The sequence below is a fragment of the Cherax quadricarinatus genome, chromosome 33 (assembly GCF_038502225.1).
Source record: "Cherax quadricarinatus isolate ZL_2023a chromosome 33, ASM3850222v1, whole genome shotgun sequence".
NCBI lineage: Eukaryota > Metazoa > Arthropoda > Malacostraca > Decapoda > Parastacidae > Cherax > Cherax quadricarinatus.
In genome coordinates, this window is record NC_091324.1 from 1324413 (window position 1) to 1344951 (window position 20539).

Below are 20539 nucleotides of genomic sequence, written 5' to 3' on the forward strand. Positions count from 1 at the left end.
GCCTTGTACTGCTCTGTGAATACGTGTGATAATGTAGGATTTGAGATTTACTGTAAAGTAAAAATTCAGGTAGGATTGTTTTCAGTGCAATTTTGACCATTTTGGATTTAATCAGATATAGAATGTCACTGACTGGCTGTAGGGTGGTTACCTCTGGAGCAACTAAAACAATAACCATTGTAGAAATGGCTGACTGGTGTAGTTACTAATCATCATTTAATTTCCTTTAAACTAAATTGACAGCATCTTGTTGGTGTACCATATAGAATCTTTGAGTTTATATCTTTTAAATATTTTTCATGTGAATTGTTCAATTAAACCTGCTGAAACTATAAAAGTATATTTTTTACTTGTTGCAGGTATCAAGAAATACATAGTCAATGTTATTATCAAATTGTCAAGCACACCAGAATCTCTTGACCGAGAGAAAGTTTATTTGAATAAACTGAATATGATTCTTGTACAGGTGAGTATTGTAAGATGGGTAAATTTTGTTGTAGCTAATGCTCTTATTAGTATTTTTTCAGATTATTATGGCAGTATATCAAACAAATATTGAATGGTTCATGTTCTAAAGTATTTCTCTTGAAATACTTGCAAATTCATCCACATTTTGATAAAACAGATCCTGAAGCGTGAATGGCCCAAAAACTGGCAGTCATTCATTCCTGACATTGTTGGAGCAAGCAAAACTAATGAATCTATGTGCCAGAACAACATGGTGATATTGAAATTGCTGTCAGAAGAAGTTTTTGACTTTTCCACGGGACAAATGACCCAGACCAAAGCAAAGCATCTCAAGGATACCATGTGCTCAGAATTTCAACAAGTTTTTCTTCTATGTCTTTTTGTCATGGTAAGTTAATACTGAATTAATTCTTCATATAATTTTCAGTTACTTTTGCTTTTGTATCTTATACTCCTCTACTGGATGCCTAGCATGATATTTAAAATGTACATTCTTCATATTCTCATTCCTCACTATTTTTGTATCATATAGGCTGTTTTCCCCCAAGGTAGCATGATTTGCAAGAGGAAACACGTTCACCATAATTTGTTCAAGAGCTGTCCTGCCAGAAGTGTAAAGACATCAGTCAAGTGACCCTTTGAATCACAACATCTCTTTCCCTATACCCATCCTGCAGAATGCAAGAACTCAACTTGGATCTAGCTAATCTGTTTCCTGGAATCACTTCATCATAACTGTTACCTTGCTCACTCTTCAACAGCCCATTAACCCTTTCAGCATCAAGACCCCTGATCTCAAACTTGCTCCCAAATTTACCGCTCACAACTTATCTAAGTGAGTTAAGCTCATGGCATTGTACCACGGGACTGACACTGCCTTCAAAGCCATTATATAATGGGACTGACACTGACACTGAAAGGGTTAAATCTCAGAAACTACTTGTCTTCATTTATTCCATTTGGTCATACTTGCACACGCCTGTTGAATGTTCAAGCATCTACCACTAAAGCTCCTCCACACCTTCCTTTCCCTACTTTCAATCCACTTTCAATTTACATATCTTTTTGGTCAACTTATCTTGCTCCATTGTTTCTGAATGACCAAATCATTTCCTCTCTCACTCAGTTTGCACCACATCTGCACTCCTTTTCTATTTATATAATTTACACAACTAACTGACCTGGAATTCTATATCTCCACTGCTTCCAGCCTCTTGACTGCAACATTTGAAGATTGTTTCATGCCATGCAAAACTATTGACACACTTAACTGTAATCTGCTACATTCCCCTAAAGTTGATATACTTTTACTTTTGATATACCTTTGATGAGTTTTAACCCTTAAACGGTCCAAAGAAATCGACGTTCAAATTCGTAGTGCTACAAAAGTAGATCTACTTTTTTTTTACATATTTTTAAATATAACAAAAAAAAAAAAAATATAGATAAAAGTTTTTTTTACATGTTTTCAAATGTAAAACAAAAAAGAAGATCTACATTTTTTTACATACTTTCAGATGTTGAAAAAACGTATATATACGTTTTACCCCTTTTTGTATCCACTGACAAATTTCTTCAGACTCCTCAAAAGGCTGTTGGTATTTTTCTCATTGAGTCTGTGATTCACCATATCTGCTGGCAGAGTCATTCTTAAATATCTGAATACATACTTTTTTTTTTTTTTTCAACAAGTCGGCCGTCTCCCACCGAGGCAGGGTGATCCAAAAAAAGAAAGAAAATCCCCAAAAAGAAAATACTTTCATCATCATTCAACACTTTCACCACACTCGCACATTATCACTGTTTTTGCAGAGGTGCTCAGAATACAACAGTCTAGAAGCATACACATATAAAGATACACAACATATCCCTCCAAACTGCCAATATCCCAAACCCCTCCTTTAAAGTGCAGGCATTGTACTTCCCATTTCCAGGACTCAAGTCCGACTCCATATTTCTTCCCTCCAATTAAGCATCTTTTCATTATCTTGCTTTCTTCATACTCTCCTTACCTTGCTCTGATTTTTATACATTCACCTTTAACTTTCTTGTATTACACAGCCTCTGACTCCAGTCTTTACCACTTACCTTATGTGTTTTCTTTGGCCATGGAGTGTTTTTATTCAGAAAGCGATTACTGCATGCCATGAAGTTAAGAAAGTAATTAGTGGAATGCTTTTTATGTATAATATTTACACAACAAATTCATTTGAAACCCATCTGCATTGCCTCTAGCCTCCTCTTCGCTGCACCATTTAAAAACTATGCTTCATACTAGGGTTGTGCCAAAGTATCAGCATTGGTGATAGCTAATTTTGGTGGTGTCAGTATCAGTAAAATTGAGTATTGGGATCAGTGGGTATGGGCTCATTTTGATAGTACCACTGGGTATTGGCTAATTTTTGATGATATTGTTATGTGCCTAAAATTGGGTATTAGTACAGTGGACCCCCGGTTTACAATATTATTTCATTACAGAAGTATGTTCAGGTGCCAGTACTGACCGAATTTGTTCCCATAAGGAATATTGTGAATTAGATTAGTCCATTTCAGACCCCCAAACATACACATACAAACGCACTTACATAAATACACTTACATAATTGGTCGCATTGAGAGCTGATCGTAAACCGGGGGTCCACTGTATTGACAAAAATTTTGATATTGTCCCATTGTCCCATCCTTACCTTATACCTGTACAAAAGTGTTGTCTCTGCTGTACTGTAATCTGTTAAATTTCCCATTTTGCATCCACTTGAACACTTCAATGATTTGCCTTATCTACCAGTACATCCACTATCTGAACACTACACACACACTTCATATTTACAAAAATCCAGTCTTCCATTACCTTGGCTGCTTTATGCTCACTTGTTCTTTTAATATGTTCACTTTAAATTTCCTTGTTTTACACACCCTCTCAAACTCCTCCAACCTTTGGCCCCAGAGTTTTTAATGAGGGAGATTACCATATGCTATGCTATGTAATTAAGAAAATACTGAGAGGAATGTCTAGGGATTATTGATTCCTTTGCTGAGCAACAGTATAGTTTCAGGAACGGTAAATATAATTTTTTTTTTTGTTTCAGTTCATTAGAGGCTAATGATGAGATTATAGAGATAAGGCATTTAGGAAAAAGATCAGTGGACTGTATATTGCTAGTTGTTGACAAAGCCTTTGGCACTGTATCTTGCAAAAGACTATTACAGAAGCTGAAGATAAAGCCTGGGGGTGACAAGCAGTGTAATAGCCTGGATTAAGGAACATTTGTAATATAAAGTGAGAAGTGAAATGCCAGGATGGCAAATGGATAAGTGAAGTCCTCAAGAATTAGTAGTAAGCTTCATACTTTTCCTAACATAATACTATACTGTTTAATATATAAAACACTCTTGTATATACAACACTCTGATTAAAAACTTACATGCCTTGGCCAATACACACAAACTTTCATACAAAATTAGATACAAGAGCAAAATGTCCATATGTGTAATAGTCATGCTATGCCTACCATTCCTCCAGACATTGTATAACCCCTGAAGGTTTAGCTCTTTCTCCCATGAATGTAATAATAAGACACTATTGAGGGGTTTTCCCAAATTTTGTTTGTTTGTTTGTTTTGTTTTGTTTTAACAAACCAGCTATATCCAACCAAGGCAAGGTGACCTAAAAAGAAAAACAAAAGTTTTTCATTTTAAATTCAGTAATTTATACAGGAGAAGGGGTTACTAGACCCTTGCTCTTGGCATGGCTTATGGAGGAAGAATTTTTTTCCATTTCCCCATGAAGAAAAATGTGCAATTATTTATATTAATATGCAGTATTAGATAGGTAGTAGGTTGGTAGACAGCAACCATCCAGGGAGGTACTACCGTCTTTCCAAGTGAGTGTAAAACGAAAGCCTGTGATTGTTTTACATGATGGTAGGATTGCTGATGTCTTTTGTCTGTCTCATAAATATGCAAGATTACAGGCATGTCTTGCTACTTCTACTTACACTTAGGTCACACTACACATATATGTACACATTTATTTATACACACTCATCTGAGTTTTCTTTGATTTTATCTTAATAGTTCTTGGTCTTATTACTTTTCCTTTTATATCCATGGGGAAGTGGAATAAGAATCTTTCCTCCGTAAGCCATGCGTGTTGTAAAAGTCAACTAAAATGCCGGGAACAATGGGCTAGTAACCCCTTTTCCTGTAAAGATTACTAAAAAGAATAAGAAGAAAATTGTTTTCTTTCTTTTTTGGGTCACCCTGCCTCGGTGGGAGACGGCCGATTTGTTGAAAAAAAAAAAAATGCAGTATTAGAAACTACCAGTGGGGATTGTATACAGTAGAGTTTATTTTTATTTTTGTATTAATTGCTTTTTGCCTCATCAGCTGTCACCCACTACAGTAGCATAGCCTCAGTAATTTTTAAGTGGAAGATACATAGTTTTTAAAACCTGAAATAGTCATGCAGTGTCCCAATTAGAATTAAGCTCCTAAAAATTTTGTGCTCATTTAACAATTAATATAATGTAAATCATTGCACAAATGCATACCTAAAGAGGGTTTCAAGGACCAACACCCCCATGGTCAGCCTTTATATTTTCTTTATATAGTCTTCATATAACTTAGGACTCTTACTTCTGCACTTGCCACTGTGTTATAATTCAGCTTGTAGAGTTGATTTGCAGCAGCACACACACATGTGGATCCTACACTTCTACACATGATGTATTTGCCCAAAATTATACATGTACATAATGCAGAATACTTGGAACCTCCCACAGTCTGTTGCTGCTTGTAAATTAATACACCTAACTGTCCCATCACTTTGCCTTTTAGTCATCACACACACAGTTTTGAAAATCTAAGTATCCACATGGGTTCTAGGCACCAGTGACTAGCCTCATTACTGTAACAATACTTCTGACCTATTTCAAAGGGGTTTCTGTCCTTCCAGCCTAGCCTAGGCCAGGCTCCAGACTACCTTGCTGACTGTCACTGAGCCAGATGTTACTGCCAGCTGTCCACAGGCCTACATAGCCAGCAATATCTGGCTGATGTGGCATGTAGTAATTAGTAAAGTTTCTTCCTGGCTCGCCTGAAGCAATTTGTCTAGTTTCCTCCTGGCTGGCTTGTAGGAATTGGGCCAATTTTCAACTGGCATTGTCAGTAGATTGTTTGTCTAGTGCATTTCAAAACTGGTTCTTCTTTAAATATGATTTAAGCTAGTTGAGCAAAAGGATTTAGCTGTGAAAATCTAGCAATATTTACATGAAACATAGCGAAGTCATAATGCTTTTCACAACATCAGATGTTGATTGGACTAGGTTTCTTTTCCATACAGAAAGTTTAATGTTTTTATTTTTTTAATATGCTGGCCATCTCTCACCAAGGCAGGGTAACCCCAAAAAAAGAAAATTCTTTCACCATTATTCACATTATCACTGTTTTTGTAGAGATGCATAGATACAATGTCACTCTAAACAGCAAATATCCCAAACCTCTCCTTTAAAGTATAATTACCTTGCTGAAATACTACACAGCCTGATTGTAACTGGTGTCTGTTATAGAAGCATGTAATATTTAACATGCTCTGTAGTGATGTACAGCAGAGAGAAAGATTGAAAGTGTGGAATGAACAGTAGTTAAACTCTTAGGCTTTCTTGCTATTTCTTGCCAGACTTTCAGCCATGACCTTTGTTACATAAATCTTTACTGTTTCTACCTATGATGAAGTCTGGTGACTGTTGCTTGCAAAAAGCTTATCAGTGGGAATAGGATAAAAATGCAAATGGAAGAGAACTGCAGGACTGTGAGGCTGGTTGATCAGGTGGTTGAGTTCAGTCCCAATAAATGCAAAGTAATTAACCCTTACACTGTCACAACCCCTGCTCTCAAAAATTATTTTATCTTATGAAATGATGCAGAAAGTTTTTCTGAAGGTAATGAAAATAAAAGTACAAAATTTGATGGAAAACTTAGTAAAGTTAGCGGTCTTGGTGATATTTATGCATCAGCGATTTCGCTCACTTTGTGCTCTATTTTTGGTCAATTCCATTGTTCCAGTCCACCAAACTCAGCAGTTTCACTACTATTCCTTCTATTCTATTGATTGAGTACAAGAAACCACCCATTTACCTATTTCAACTACCCAAACAGTGATCAGAAATTGGTAATTTGGCCAATTTCGTATAGTATTCAGCAATTACCAATTTGAAAATAGGGTCTAGGATAAACAATGTAGACATTCCTGGCACTAAATAAACATTTCCTCTTCCACAGTCATGTCTCCAGGCCCCTCTCACACAACCTCTCCTCACTTAACAACAGAGTTCCGTTCCTAAGACTGTGTCGGTAAATGAATTTGTCGCTAAGCAAGGAGCATACTATAATGGTAGTGGGTTTGTGTCATCCATCTTTGATATTGTTTTAATGTCGCCTTTGGACCATTTATAACACTTTTAGTATATTTTTAAATGTTTATGCACTAGTGTACTGTATATCGTAAAAAACAGAATAGAGGAAATCGGCTCTGATGTATGCACATTTAGGTATGCATACTGGTCAGAGAGCCTGTTATAAGCCTGAGTCATCAGTAAACGAGTATGCCGCTAAGTGAAGAGAGGTTGTATTACACTTGCTTTACATTTTGAATTTTTATTCACACAAAAAAACAAAATTTAATGTTATGAAGATTGCTGCATTATTGTAATAATTGTGTAAATAATGTCGGTGCACTTCTAAATGCATACTAGACTGGCCAGTTGGATGCACATTGGACAAGTGACATCATTTGTGTACTCTGTAATATCTGCAAAAATTGAACATTTCTGATACTTTGAGCTCAATTTCAAGCTACTTTCAGTTCTGAAACTAATCAAAATCATTTCTATTTCTGTAACATATATATAAATTCTGTCAAATGGGACCAAGAAACTGAGAATGCATCCTTTAAAGCCGTACGAAAATACACTGCAAAGTTGCTGTTTTAAACCGAAAATGAGGTCGCAGTTCTTTTTCTCATGCACTGTGTGCTGCAGGATTTTTTTTATGGTGCTCATTACCGCATAGACCCATTCTCTCATATCCAGGCCCAAATTTACCGCTCACAGCTTATCTGAATGAACTGAGCTCATGGTGTCATACTTCGGGACCGACACTGGCTTCAAAGCCGTGATACAACAGGACCAACAAAGAAAGGGTTAAGAAGGACCCCCCATCCTCCCCTCTACCCCTGGTAGAACAGCTTATGGAATTCAACAAAGAAAAGGGCCTCAGAGTATATATTATTCCGACCTTATTTACTAAAGTACACTTAACAGTAATGGTAAGCTTGTTCATGTAATGCCAGTGTGGACTTCTCATTGACAGATACAAGGAAACTAGATAACTCTGAAGGAACCAGGATGAAGTGTTATAATTACTACTACTTTCTTTCAACAAACCGGCCATATCCCACCAAGGCAGGGTGGCCCAAAGAAAAACACGAACGTTTCTCTTTTTAAATTTAGTAATTTATACAGGAGAAGGGGTTACTAGCCCCTTTCTCCTGGCATTTTAATCGCCTAAGTGATATAACCACAGACATAATTCTCGAGAATATGGATGGAATAAAAGATATGATTAGAACAGACGTTGGGAAGCATTCAATATTCAAACGATGTGTTTAGCACTCTCACTCGTAATAATAATTCAATACAGCCTCTCCTTACTTAGTGACGTACACATTTACCAACGACTCGGACTTATGACGGGCTTTCTGACCAGTATGCATACTTCAGTAATGCATATTAGAGCTGATTTCCCCTGTTCTGTTTATTTCAGTAAATAATAGACTACTGTATAAACATTTAACCCTTAAACTGTCCAAGCAGATCTATGTTCACATGCGTAGTGCTCCAAAATTAGATCAATGTTTTTTTAATATATTTTCAAATATAAAAAAAAAATAGATCATAGTTTTTTTACACATTTTCAAATGTAAAAAAAAAAAAGATGATCTACTTTATTTACATACTTTAAAATGTTGAAAAAACGTAGATCTATGTTTGGACAGTTTAAGGGTTAAAAATAACTAAAAATGTTACAAATGGTGCAAAGGTGACATTAAAACAATATCTTAAGATAGTAGACACAAACCCACTACCATTATAGTATGCTCCTTGCTTAATGACCAATTCGTTTACCAACCTACTCCTATGAATCGAACTCCATCGTTAACCCCTTGGCTGTCGCAACCCCAAATCCTGAGGTGTCTCCTGGTGTTGAAAATTTAAAAAAAAAAAAAATCTTATTAAATGATAAGAGAATCTTTTTCCAATTGTAATGACACCGAAAGAACGAAATTTGATGGAAAACTGACGGAATTATGCTCTCATGAAGTTAGCGACCTCGGCAATATTTACAAATCGGCGATTTCACCCACTTTGAGCCCTATTTTCAGCTAATTCCATTATTCCCGTCGACCGAACTCATAGCTATTTCTTTAGAACTCCATTTTTTCTATCATTGGAGTACAAGAAACTGCCCATTTACCGATTTCAACTACCCAATAATGTGGTCAGAAATTTGTAATTTGGCCAATTTCACGAAAATTAAAAAATGTGACAATTTCAAAATAGGGTCCAGAATGAACAATGCAAACATTCCTGGTTCTAAAATAACATTTTCTTTGTTCATCAGTCATGTCTCCAGGCCCCTCTGATATTACTCTTGCTTTCTATTCTGAATTTTTATTCAAACAAAAAATAAAAGATTTACTGTTATGCAGACTACTGCAATATTGTAATAATTGTATAAATAATGTCAACCCATTCATGACTGCATATTAGAATGGCTACTTTGACATTTATTGGGAAATGACATCATTTGTTTACTTTCGAACATCGGGAAAAATCCAACATTTCCCCTACTTTGAGCTCCATTTCAAGGTTCTTTTCATAATAAAACTAATCAAAATCACCTCTATTTCTATAATATGTTTTCCATTCTATCAAATGAGACCAAGAACACGAGAATACAACCATAAATACTATACGAAAATAGACCATAAAGTCTGCATTTTAATTAAAAAAAAAAACGGTCAGTTTTTTTTTTCTCATTATGCACTGTGTGCTGCAGGATTTTTTTATATGGTGCACACTGACCACACAGACCCATTCTCTCACATGTGGGCCTACCAGCTTTCTCCTGCTTGATTTGAAGCTGCTAGAATTTGAGTATATATACATCAAAAATGGTGGCTTGTAAGATGTATATATATGACCAAAACAGTCAAAGGGTATTTAAATGAGGAGGGACTGTAATTACTTTTTTATTCTTGCTTTAGAGGTACAGTATATTCTGAATGCCAGAACAGGTTCAGCTGCTTAAATCAAACTAGTAACTTTTAGTTTATACATTCATTTAATTATAGGTTGCATTAATTCATATTTATTGGTCACATTTTACCTGTCCAGGTAGTTATTTTTCACAGTAGTACATAATAGTAGCATTACTCTGTTTTGTACTCGTTATTAAAATAAATTATTTTTAATTGCAGGAAAACTCCCAGAACCCAACGCTTGTTAGTGCCACACTTGAAACTCTTCTCAGGTTTCTTAACTGGATTCCTCTTGGTTATATTTTTGAAACCAAGCTTATCAGTACTCTTATATACAAGGTAAATTTTTTTTGTGTTTTTCCGATTATTCTTTCATAAATGATTTACCTCTGTTTTAGAACTTTTAAAGATGATACATGAGCAAACACTTGGGACAGTTTAATAGTAAAGTTTCCATTAAAATGCCTTAGGTGTTCCTCAATTTTTTGGTATCATATACCTAGTAGACTAGTTAGAAAAATTGCTTAATATGTCTGCAGAAAAATTGCTTAATATGTCTGCATTGTCACATTACTGATACGCCATTTTTTGCTTTCAGTTTTTAGGCCTTCCACTTTTTCGAAATGTGACACTGAAGTGTTTGACAGAGATAGCTGGTGTTGCCGTTCCTTCATATGATGAATCGTATATCATGATGTTCTCCCAGACTATCACACAGCTGCAGGAGGTAAGGAATATCTTATTATATTATGGGCATGTATATGGTGTCCTGAATGGTATTCACATTAATGAAATTCAGTACCGTATTCATGAAAACATCTATTTCAGGAATGTGATCCCCCTCACATAACGTGAGGGTCACATTCCTGAAATAGATGCTTTGTGATTTTGTGCTGTGTAATAATAATAATTGTAATTTACAATTTTTGAGTGCCTGATCTTTCAAGAAATTTACTTGTACTTGCACACAAAACCATAAATACAGCAACTAAAAAATATTAGTTTATTTTCCAGAGTGACAGTATTATCATCAGGATTGTAGTCTTTAAAAGAATTTGCTTTGCTTTAAAAGCAATAACAGATTCCTGGTAATCTGATATACAGACATGGAGCTACACAAATGTGTGTGCACACATGAAAAAATTAGGGTTGGGTTCATGGCATCTACAAAGTCAATATTTTTAAGTGCTCATTTTAAAAAAGAATAGTCTTTGAGACATTATAGATGTTGAAATATAGAGGAATAGTTGGTGATAGATAACATGCTGAATTTATATGTAACCTATAAACAAGTATACATATTGTAAATTGCAAAATGTACGTAAAGGCCAGTGAGCAGAAGTTGTAGAGAGCCTGACTCGGAAATACTGTAATTTTTAGGCATCATTGAAAATGAGGTTGCATTAATTATGCAAGTAAGTGATGTAGTAGATGCCATGTAAAACAGCAAGATAGGAGATGCCCAACTAATATTTCAGGCGCTGATTGTAACATCAGAAGATGCAGGTATCTGGAAGGATTCTTATATATGGTATGTTTGAGGTTTGTGACCTGTTCATGATAAGCCATTTGGTTATTCAAAGAACAAATGGAAAGTTTAATGTAGTTGGTTTTAACATAGCTCTCAAATGGACAATAAACAAATCTCAGAATTCAACTGGAGGGATCAGTGACCAAAAAAAAAAAGCTTATATAAAGATACACAACATATCCCTCCAAACTGCTAATATCCCGAACCCCTCCTTTAGAGTGCAGGCATTGTACTTCCCATTTCCAGGACTCAAGTCCGGCTATATAAAAATAACCGGTTTCCCTGAATCCCTTCACTGAATATTACCCTGCTCACACTCCAACAGATCGTCAGGTCCCAAATACCATTCGTCTCCATTTACTCCTATCGAACACGCTCATGTACGCCTGCCGGAAGCCCAAGCCCCTCGCCCACAAAACCTCCCTTACCCCTTCTTTCCAACCTTTTCGAGGACGACCCCTACCCCACCTTCCTTCCCCTACAGATTTATACGCTCTCCATGTCATTCTACTTCGATCCATTCTCTCTAAATGACCAAACCACCTCAACAACCCCTCTTCAGCCCTCTGACTAATACTTTTATTAACTCCACACCTTCTCCTAATTTCCACACTCCGAATTTTCTGCATAATATTTACACTACACATTGCCCTTAGGACATCTCCACTGCCTCCAACCGCCTCCTCGCTGCTGCATTCACAACCCAGGCTTCACACCCATGTAAGAATGTTGGTACTACTATACTTTCATACATTCCCTTCTTTGCCTACATAGATAACGTTTTTTATCTCCACATATACCTCAACGCACCACTCGCCTTTTTTCCCCTCGTCAATTCTATGATTAACCTCGTCCTTCATAAACCCATCCGCCGACATGTCAACTCCCAAGCACGTATCTGAAAACATTCACTTCTTCCGTACTACTCCTCTCCAATTTGATATCCAATTTTTCTTTATCTAAATCATTTGATACCCTCATCACCTTACTCTTTTCTATGTTCACTTTCAACTTTCTGCCTTTACACACACACCCAAACTCATCCACTAACCTTTACAATTTTTCTTTAGAATCCCCCATAAGCACAGTATCATCAGCAAAAAGCAACCGTGTCAATTCCCATTTTGTATTTAATTCCCCTTAACACTTTGACTGTCGCAGGCCCCTTTCTGAAACTGTCATTCTATGTCGCAAAATTTTTGGAAAAAAAAAATTCTTATGAAATGATGGAGAATCTTTTCCCAATGGTAATGACACCAAAAGTTCGAAATTTGGTCGAAAACTCACGGAATTAGGCTACTGCGAAGTTAGCGGTCTCAGCGACATATACGTATCGGCGATTTCGCCGACTCTGAGCCCTGTTTTTAGCAAATTCCGTTGTTCCAGTTGACCAAACTCATAGCTATTTCTTTAGAACTCCATTTTATCTATCAGTTGAGTACAAGAAACCGCCCATTTACCAATTTGAACCACCCAATAAAGTCAGAAATTGGCAATTTGGTCAGTTTCATGCAAATCAAAAAAGATGCCAATTTCAAAATAGGATCCAGAATAAACAAGGTAGACATTCTTGGCACTAAAATAACATATCCTCTGTTCATTAGTCGCATCTCTAGGCCCCTCTTATATTACTATTGCTTTCTATTTTGATTTTTTATTCATACAAAAAATACAAAATTTACTGGTATGCAGACTACTGCATTATTTTAAAAATGGTATAAATAATATCAGCGCACTAGAGAAAGAATATTAGACTTCCCAGTTGACGTGTATTGGACGTGTGGTGTGATTTGCTTACTCCTGAACATAGGTAAAAATTGAACATTTCCGCTACTTTGAGCTCAGTTTCAAGGTCGTTTTCATCGTGAAAGTAATGAAAATCATCTCTATTTCTGTAATATGTTTTCCATTTTATCACCTAAGACTATGAAAACGAGAATACAACGATAAATACTATACGAAAATACACCTCTAAGTCGGCGTTTTAATCCAAAAAAACGGTCAGTTTTTTTTCTCATTACGCACTGTGTGCTGCAGAATTTTTTTTATGTGGTGCACACTGACCACACAGACCCATTCTCTCACATGTGGGCCTACCAGGTTTCTCCTGCTTGATTTGAAGCCACTAGAATTTATGAGTATATATACGTCAGAAACAGTGGTGCGTAAGACGTATTTATACGGCGTAAACAGTCAAAGGGTTAATTTAATCCCACCCCTCTGCTGAACACCCTAGCATTTACTTCTTTTGCAACCCCATCTATAAATATATTAAACAACCATGGTGACATTACACATCCCTGTCTAAGACCTACTTTTATTGGGAAGTAGTCTCCCTCTCTTCTACACACCCTAACCTGAGCCTCACTATCCTCATAAAAACTCTTTACAGCATTTAGTAACTTACCACCTATTCCATATACTTGCAACATCTGCCACATTGCTCCCCTATCCACTCTATCAAGTCTTTTCTAAATCCATAAATGCAATAAAAACTTCCCTACCTTTATCTAAATACTGTACACATATGTGTTTCAGTGTAAACACTTGATCTACACATCCCCTACCCACTCTGAAGCCTCCTTGCTCATCTGCAATCCTACATTCTGTCTTACCTCTAATTCTTTCAATTACAACCCTACCGTACACTTTTCCTGGTATACTCAGTAAACTTATTCCTCTATAATTTTTACAATCTCTTTTGTCCCCCTTTTTTTTTATTATCACACCGGCCGATTCCCACCAAGGCAGGGTGGCCCGAAAAAGAAAAACTTTCACCATCATTCACTCCATCACTGTCTTGCCAGAAGGGTGCTTTACACTACAGTTTTTAAACTGCAGCATTAACACCCCTCCTTCAGAGTGCAGGCACTGTACTTCCCATCTCCAGGACTCAAGTCCGGCCTGCCGGTTTCCCTGAATCCCTTCATAAATGTTACTTTGCTCACACTCCAACAGCACGTCAAGTATTAAAAACCATTTGTCTCCATTCACTCCTATCAAACACGCTCACGCATGCCTGCTGGAAGTCCAAGCCCCTCGCACACAAAACCTCCTTTACCCCCTCCCTCCAACCCTTCCTAGGCCGACCCCTACCCCGCCTTCCTTCCACTACAGACTGATACACTCTTGAAGTCATTCTGTTTCGCTCCATTCTCTCTACATGTCCGAACCACCTCAACAACCCTTCCTCAGCCCTCTGGACAACAGTTTTGGTAATCCCGCACCTCCTCCTAACTTCCAAACTACGAATTCTCTGCATTATATTCACACCACACATTGCCCTCAGACATGACATCTCCACTGCCTCCAGCCTTCTCCTCGCTGCAACATTCATCACCCACGCTTCACACCCATATAAGAGCGTTGGTAAAACTATACTCTCATACATTCCCCTCTTTGCCTCCAAGGACAAAGTTCTTTGTCTCCACAGACTCCTAAGTGCACCACTCACTCTTTTTCCCTCATCAATTCTATGATTCACCTCATCTTTCATAGACCCATCCGCTGACACGTCCACTCCCAAATATCTGAATACGTTCACCTCCTCCATACTCTCTCCCTCCAATCTGATATTCAATCTTTCATCACCTAATCTTTTTGTTATCCTCATAACCTTACTCTTTCCTGTATTCACCTTTAATTTTCTTCTTTTGCACACCCTACCAAATTCATCCACCAATCTCTGCAACTTCTCTTCAGAATCTCCCAAGAGCACAGTGTCATCAGCAAAGAGCGGCTGTGACAACTCCCACTTTGTGTGTGATTCTTTATCTTTTAACTCCACGCCTCTTGCCAAGACCCTCGCATTTACTTCTCTTACAACCCCATCTATAAATATATTAAACAACCACGGTGACATCACACATCCTTGTCTAAGGCCTACTTTTACTGGGAAAAAATTTCCCTCTTTCCTACATACTCTAACTTGAGCCTCACTATCCTCGTAAAAACTCTTCACTGCTTTCAGTAACCTACCTCCTACACCATACACTTGCAACATCTGCCACATTGCCCCCCTATCCACCCTGTCATACGCCTTTTCCAAATCCATAAATGCCACAAAGACCTCTTTAGCCTTATCTAAATACTGTTCACTTATATGTTTCACTGTAAACACCTGGTCCACACACCCCCTACCTTTCCTAAAGCCTCCTTGTTCATCTGCTATCCTATTCTCCGTCTTACTCTTAATTCTTTCAATTATAACTCTACCATACACTTTACCAGGTACACTCAACAGACTTATCCCCCTATAATTTTTGCACTCTCTTTTATCCCCTTTGCCTTTATACAAAGGAACTATGCATGCTCTCTGCCAATCCCTAGGTACCTTACCCTCTTCCATACATTTATTAAATAATTGCACCAACCACTCCAAAACTATATCCCCACCTGCTTTTAACATTTCTATCTTTATCCCATCAATCCCGGCTGCCTTACCCCCTTTCATTTTACCTACTGCCTCACGAACTTCCCCCACACTCACAACTGGCTCTTCCTCACTCCTACAAGATGTTATTCCTCCTTGCCCTATACACGAAATCACAGCTTCCCTATCTTCATCAACATTTAACAATTCCTCAAAATATTCCTTCCATCTTCCCAATACCTCTAACTCTCCATTTAATAACTCTCCTCTCCTATTTTTAACTGACAAATCCATTTGTTCTCTAGGCTTTCTTAACTTGTTAATCTCACTCCAAAACTTTTTCTTATTTTCAACAAAATTTGTTGATAACATCTCACCCACTCTCTCATTTGCTCTCTTTTTACATTGCTTCACCACTCTCTTAACCTCTCTCTTTTTCTCCATATACTCTTCCCTCCTTGCATCACTTCTACTTTGTAAAAACTTCTCATATGCTAACTTTTTCTCCCTTACTACTCTCTTTACATCATCATTCCACCAATCGCTCCTCTTCCTTCCTGCACCCACTTTCCTGTAACCACAAACTTCTGCTGAACACTCTAACACTACATTTTTAAACCTACCCCATACCTCTTCGACCCCATTGCCTATGCTCTCATTAGCCCATCTATCCTCCAATAGCTGTTTATATCTTACCCTAACTGCCTCCTCTTTTAGTTTATAAACCTTCACCTCTCTCTTCCCTGATGCTTCTATTCTCCTTGTATCCCATCTACCTTTTACTCTCAGTGTAGCTACAACTAGAAAGTGATCTGATATATCTGTGGCCCCTCTATAAACATGTACATCCTGAAGTCTACTCAACAGTCTTTTATCTACCAATACATAATCCAACAAACTACTGTCATTTCGCCCTACATCATATCGTGTATACTTATTTATCCTCTTTTTCTTAAAATATGTATTACCTATAACTAAACCCCTTTCTATACAAAGTTCAATCAAAGGGCTCCCATTATCATTTACACCTGGCACCCCAAACTTACCTACCACACCCTCTCTAAAAGTTTCTCCTACTTCAGCATTCAAGTCCCCTACCACAATTACTCTCAAGGGACTATACATGCTCTCTGCCAATCCCTAGGTACCTTTCCCTCTTTCATACATTTACAAATATACAGCCAAATAATGAATATAGAGCCAAATAAAGAATAAAAATGCATAATACCATGACTTGAACAATACACAAATTATTTGTGTATACAACTATAAATACAGGATGATGAAATTAGTATCATTATGTAGGCTATTTTATGAGGAATCCAAAGAACATGTCATGTTTGGCTCAGCTATAACTGTATGTAAGGAAAATGGTGAAAACCAGGAGCAGGCAATATGCTCATACACAGAATTTGGCATTGTAAAAAGCTTTAGCCCCAGATGCCAGATGTCTGCCCAAGATTTTTACCTTCCTTTAGGCATGTGCTAATAACTGGATCCATTGAGAAAATTTGTCCACTGGAAAATTCCTGAAGGTCTGTATTAGCACTTTCCCAGGAATTTTCAAATAATAATAGAACTACAGAGAAGGGTAGCCATACTTTACATTAATTTTATTTAAGTTTTTAACCTATATATTTCTGAACAGTAAATTTGGAATATATAATAAGTTGAGAACAGACTTGAAACACTTGTGTAATCTCATAATAAGGAATTTCCTCTTGGTATTGGCAACAGGTGTTTACTATGTCTCAATGCTAAAGTTCCTAAAATTTTGCTTTCAGATGTTGCCGTTAGAAACTAATATCAGAGATGCATATGCCAATGGTCAAGATGCAGAGCAACAGTTCATACAAAACCTGGCCTTATTCTTATGTACCTTCCTTAAGGAGCGTGGCTCATTAGTGGAGAGAAAGCAACTAAGTGAAGCTCTCCTTAAAGTAAGTTAATATATTTGTGAGCAATGGAGTTTTAAATATCACTTATTACCTTTTTATCACTAAGGGAGGGAATAGCTCCTTGTTCGAAGTACAATAGTAACTTATACTGTACTTCTTATATTCTGTTAGTTTTCTTCTGTTAGGGACAAATCTGTGCTATTGTACATCCCCCCTCAAAACAGTTGAGACACATTCTAGGTACCTTTAAATTTATCAGAACATCTTTTTGTTCTGCTGAGTAAAAATTACTATGGTTTCTTCTCATACATTGTCATAAATTGGAGGATTTGAAGCATGGGAATGATTAACATAGTCCTATTGGACCATAATGTATGTAATGAGGTTCATCAGCTAACACCCACTGTACATGTCAATAGTGTAAAAATAAAATTCTCCACTTTGCAGTTTTCTTGTTTAAACATTTTTTCACTTGTCTTTATCATCAGTTGCCAACATGTTCAGCACAGTAGAAATACAGCAGAGGGCCTCAATTTACAACATTGTTGTATTCCTGAAAATTCATACTAACTAACCCAGTTTATAATTGAAAATTTGTTCCTTAGCCATAATGTATCATATCTAATTTCAGTTTTCTTTTCCAAAGTCTTTTACCAAATATTTTACATAATTGGTGTCTTTTTCTTTTACTTGTAAATAGTATTAAACTTTTTTTTTTTTTTTTTTTTTTTCAACAAGTCGGCCGTCTCCCACCGAGGCAGGGTGACCCAAAAAAGAAAGAAAATCCCCAAAAAGAAAATACTTTCATCATCATTCAACACTTTCACCACACTCGCACATTATCACTGTTTTTGCAGAGGTGCTCAGAATACAACAGTCTAGAAGCATACACATATAAAGATACACAACATATCCCTCCAAACCCAACATGTTCAGCACAGTAGAAATACAGCAGAGGGCCTCAATTTACAACAGTGTTGTATTCCTGAAAATTCATACTAACTAACCCAGTTTATAATTGAAAATTTGTTCCTTAGCCATAATGTATCATATCTAATTTCAGTTTTCTTTTCCAAAGTCTTTTACCAAATATTTTACATAATTGGTGTCTTTTTCTTTTACTTGTAAATAGTATTAAACATTGTTTAATATACAGCAAACCCTCAGTGTAAAGAATTTTTTGAAATAATGTGTAAAATCCACTACATAAATTCTACTTATAACTTTATTTTTCAATGTTTATTGCAGTATAACTGAAAATTGTACAGTACTCTGTCCAAGGTGCGAGTATTGCTGTTTGAAAGTACTATGTTAGATGTACAGTAGAATACTTTAGTCCTTTTTTGTTTTTTCACATTTTCTAACATTCTTATTAACAGACATTTGGACAACCCCATATTAGTTCATTATATTGAGTGTTTGAATTTAGTAATTAATACTAAATTAAATTTAAAAACAAGAATAATTTAAAGTTCAGATGTTTGAATGTGCCTTAATGTAGTACAGATGATGTGAAAAAGTTGATTAGTGATTGTTATAAATGAAAAGTAGCTGGATGTCCTCCCTCTTATGTGTAACAAACCTGTGAAGGTTAAATTTTCAGTGGGGAGAAATACATGGTATAAGTTGAGGTGTAGCTGAGTTAAAGCTAAGGAAGGGGTAGTGTAGTAGTAATGTTGAATGAACTGTTATGGTAGGAAAAGAGGGAATATAATTCTATAAATTCAGGGATTATGTGGATTAAATTAGGATGGGATGTGAAAAATAGGTAGAGAGAGAGTGATTTTGGGTGATCACCTCATGTTTTAAGGAGTTTTGAATCAAATGAGTATAATTGTGGTAGTGGATTTAAGTGCTAAAGTGAGAGAAACTGTTGTAGAGGGTATAGTAGATAAGTTTGGGATGCCAGGAGTAAATGATAAAGGGGGGGGCTTTTAATTGAACTTTGTACAGAAAGAGGTTTGGTAATGGGTAATACATATTTTCAGAAGATGATAAAAAAGTATAGAGATTTGATATAAAGTGCATTGACAGCAGTTAGTTTTTTTTTTGACACATCAGCCGTCTCCCACCGAGGCATGGTGACCCAAAAAAGAAACACTTTCATCATCATTCAACACTTTCACCATCATTCACACAATCACCATATCATAAATCGATTACGTGTGTATTTGGTAGCGGGTATAAATGATACTCTTTGGAGGCTTTATTTGGGTTCTTGGTACACAGGCAGTGTGTTTAAGTGGCCATGCCCACGAGGGAGGGAGGGGGTGGACCTTGTTTCCTGAGTGAAGTCAGCTGCCTGAGTGAGGGCAAGGTAAGCGTGGTGCGGCTGAATTGGGTGGGCCTATAGGTGGCAGCACGAGCATTACCTGGAGTTTACCTGGAGAGGGTTTCGGGGGTCAACGCCCCCACAGCCCGGTCTGAGACCTGGCCTCATGGTGGATCAGGGTCTGGTCAACCAGGCTGTTACTGCTGGCCGCACGCAAGCTGATGTACGAACCACAGCCCAGTTAGTCAGGTACTGACTTTAGGTGCCTGTCCAGTGCCTTCTTGAAGACAGCCAGGAGTCTATTGGTAATCCCCCTTATGGATGCTGGGAGGCAATTGAACAGTCAGTGGCATGAAATACGAACTCAACTGGGCATACATCGTAGGCCTGCTGTCTACATTTGCTCGGCCACCTACCCATGGTTGTCCTTGACCATCCTTGACTGGAAAAAAACTTGGTCTCTCTTGCAAGAACAGAACATAGAATAAAAAACATACATACATATACACCTACCATCCGACTTACGACCGAGTTCGGTTCCGAGAAACCGGTCGTAAGTCGAAATGGTCGTAAGTCGAACTTTACTACTGAATATCAACAAAACATTTTTGTAATGACTTTATTTTATTGTTTTATTTTGGTATTTCATGTTTTACTTTACTTTTTATGCTGTTAG

The 20539-nt window shown here is 37.0% G+C and overlaps 1 protein-coding gene across 2 annotated transcripts in view; it reads left to right on the forward strand.

Moving 5' to 3' along the window:
• The window catches only part of emb (exportin-1 emb), a 203150-nt gene that overhangs the window by 35071 nt on the left and 147540 nt on the right, over window positions 1–20539 (forward strand). For both annotated transcript variants that reach the window (XM_053783767.2, XM_053783766.2), the window contains exons 4-8: window positions 360–466; window positions 626–856; window positions 10010–10129; window positions 10389–10517; window positions 17478–17633. In XM_053783767.2, coding sequence (XP_053639742.1) covers window positions 360–466; window positions 626–856; window positions 10010–10129; window positions 10389–10517; window positions 17478–17633 — 743 coding nt within the window. The remainder of the gene's footprint in view (window positions 1–359; window positions 467–625; window positions 857–10009; window positions 10130–10388; window positions 10518–17477; window positions 17634–20539) is intronic.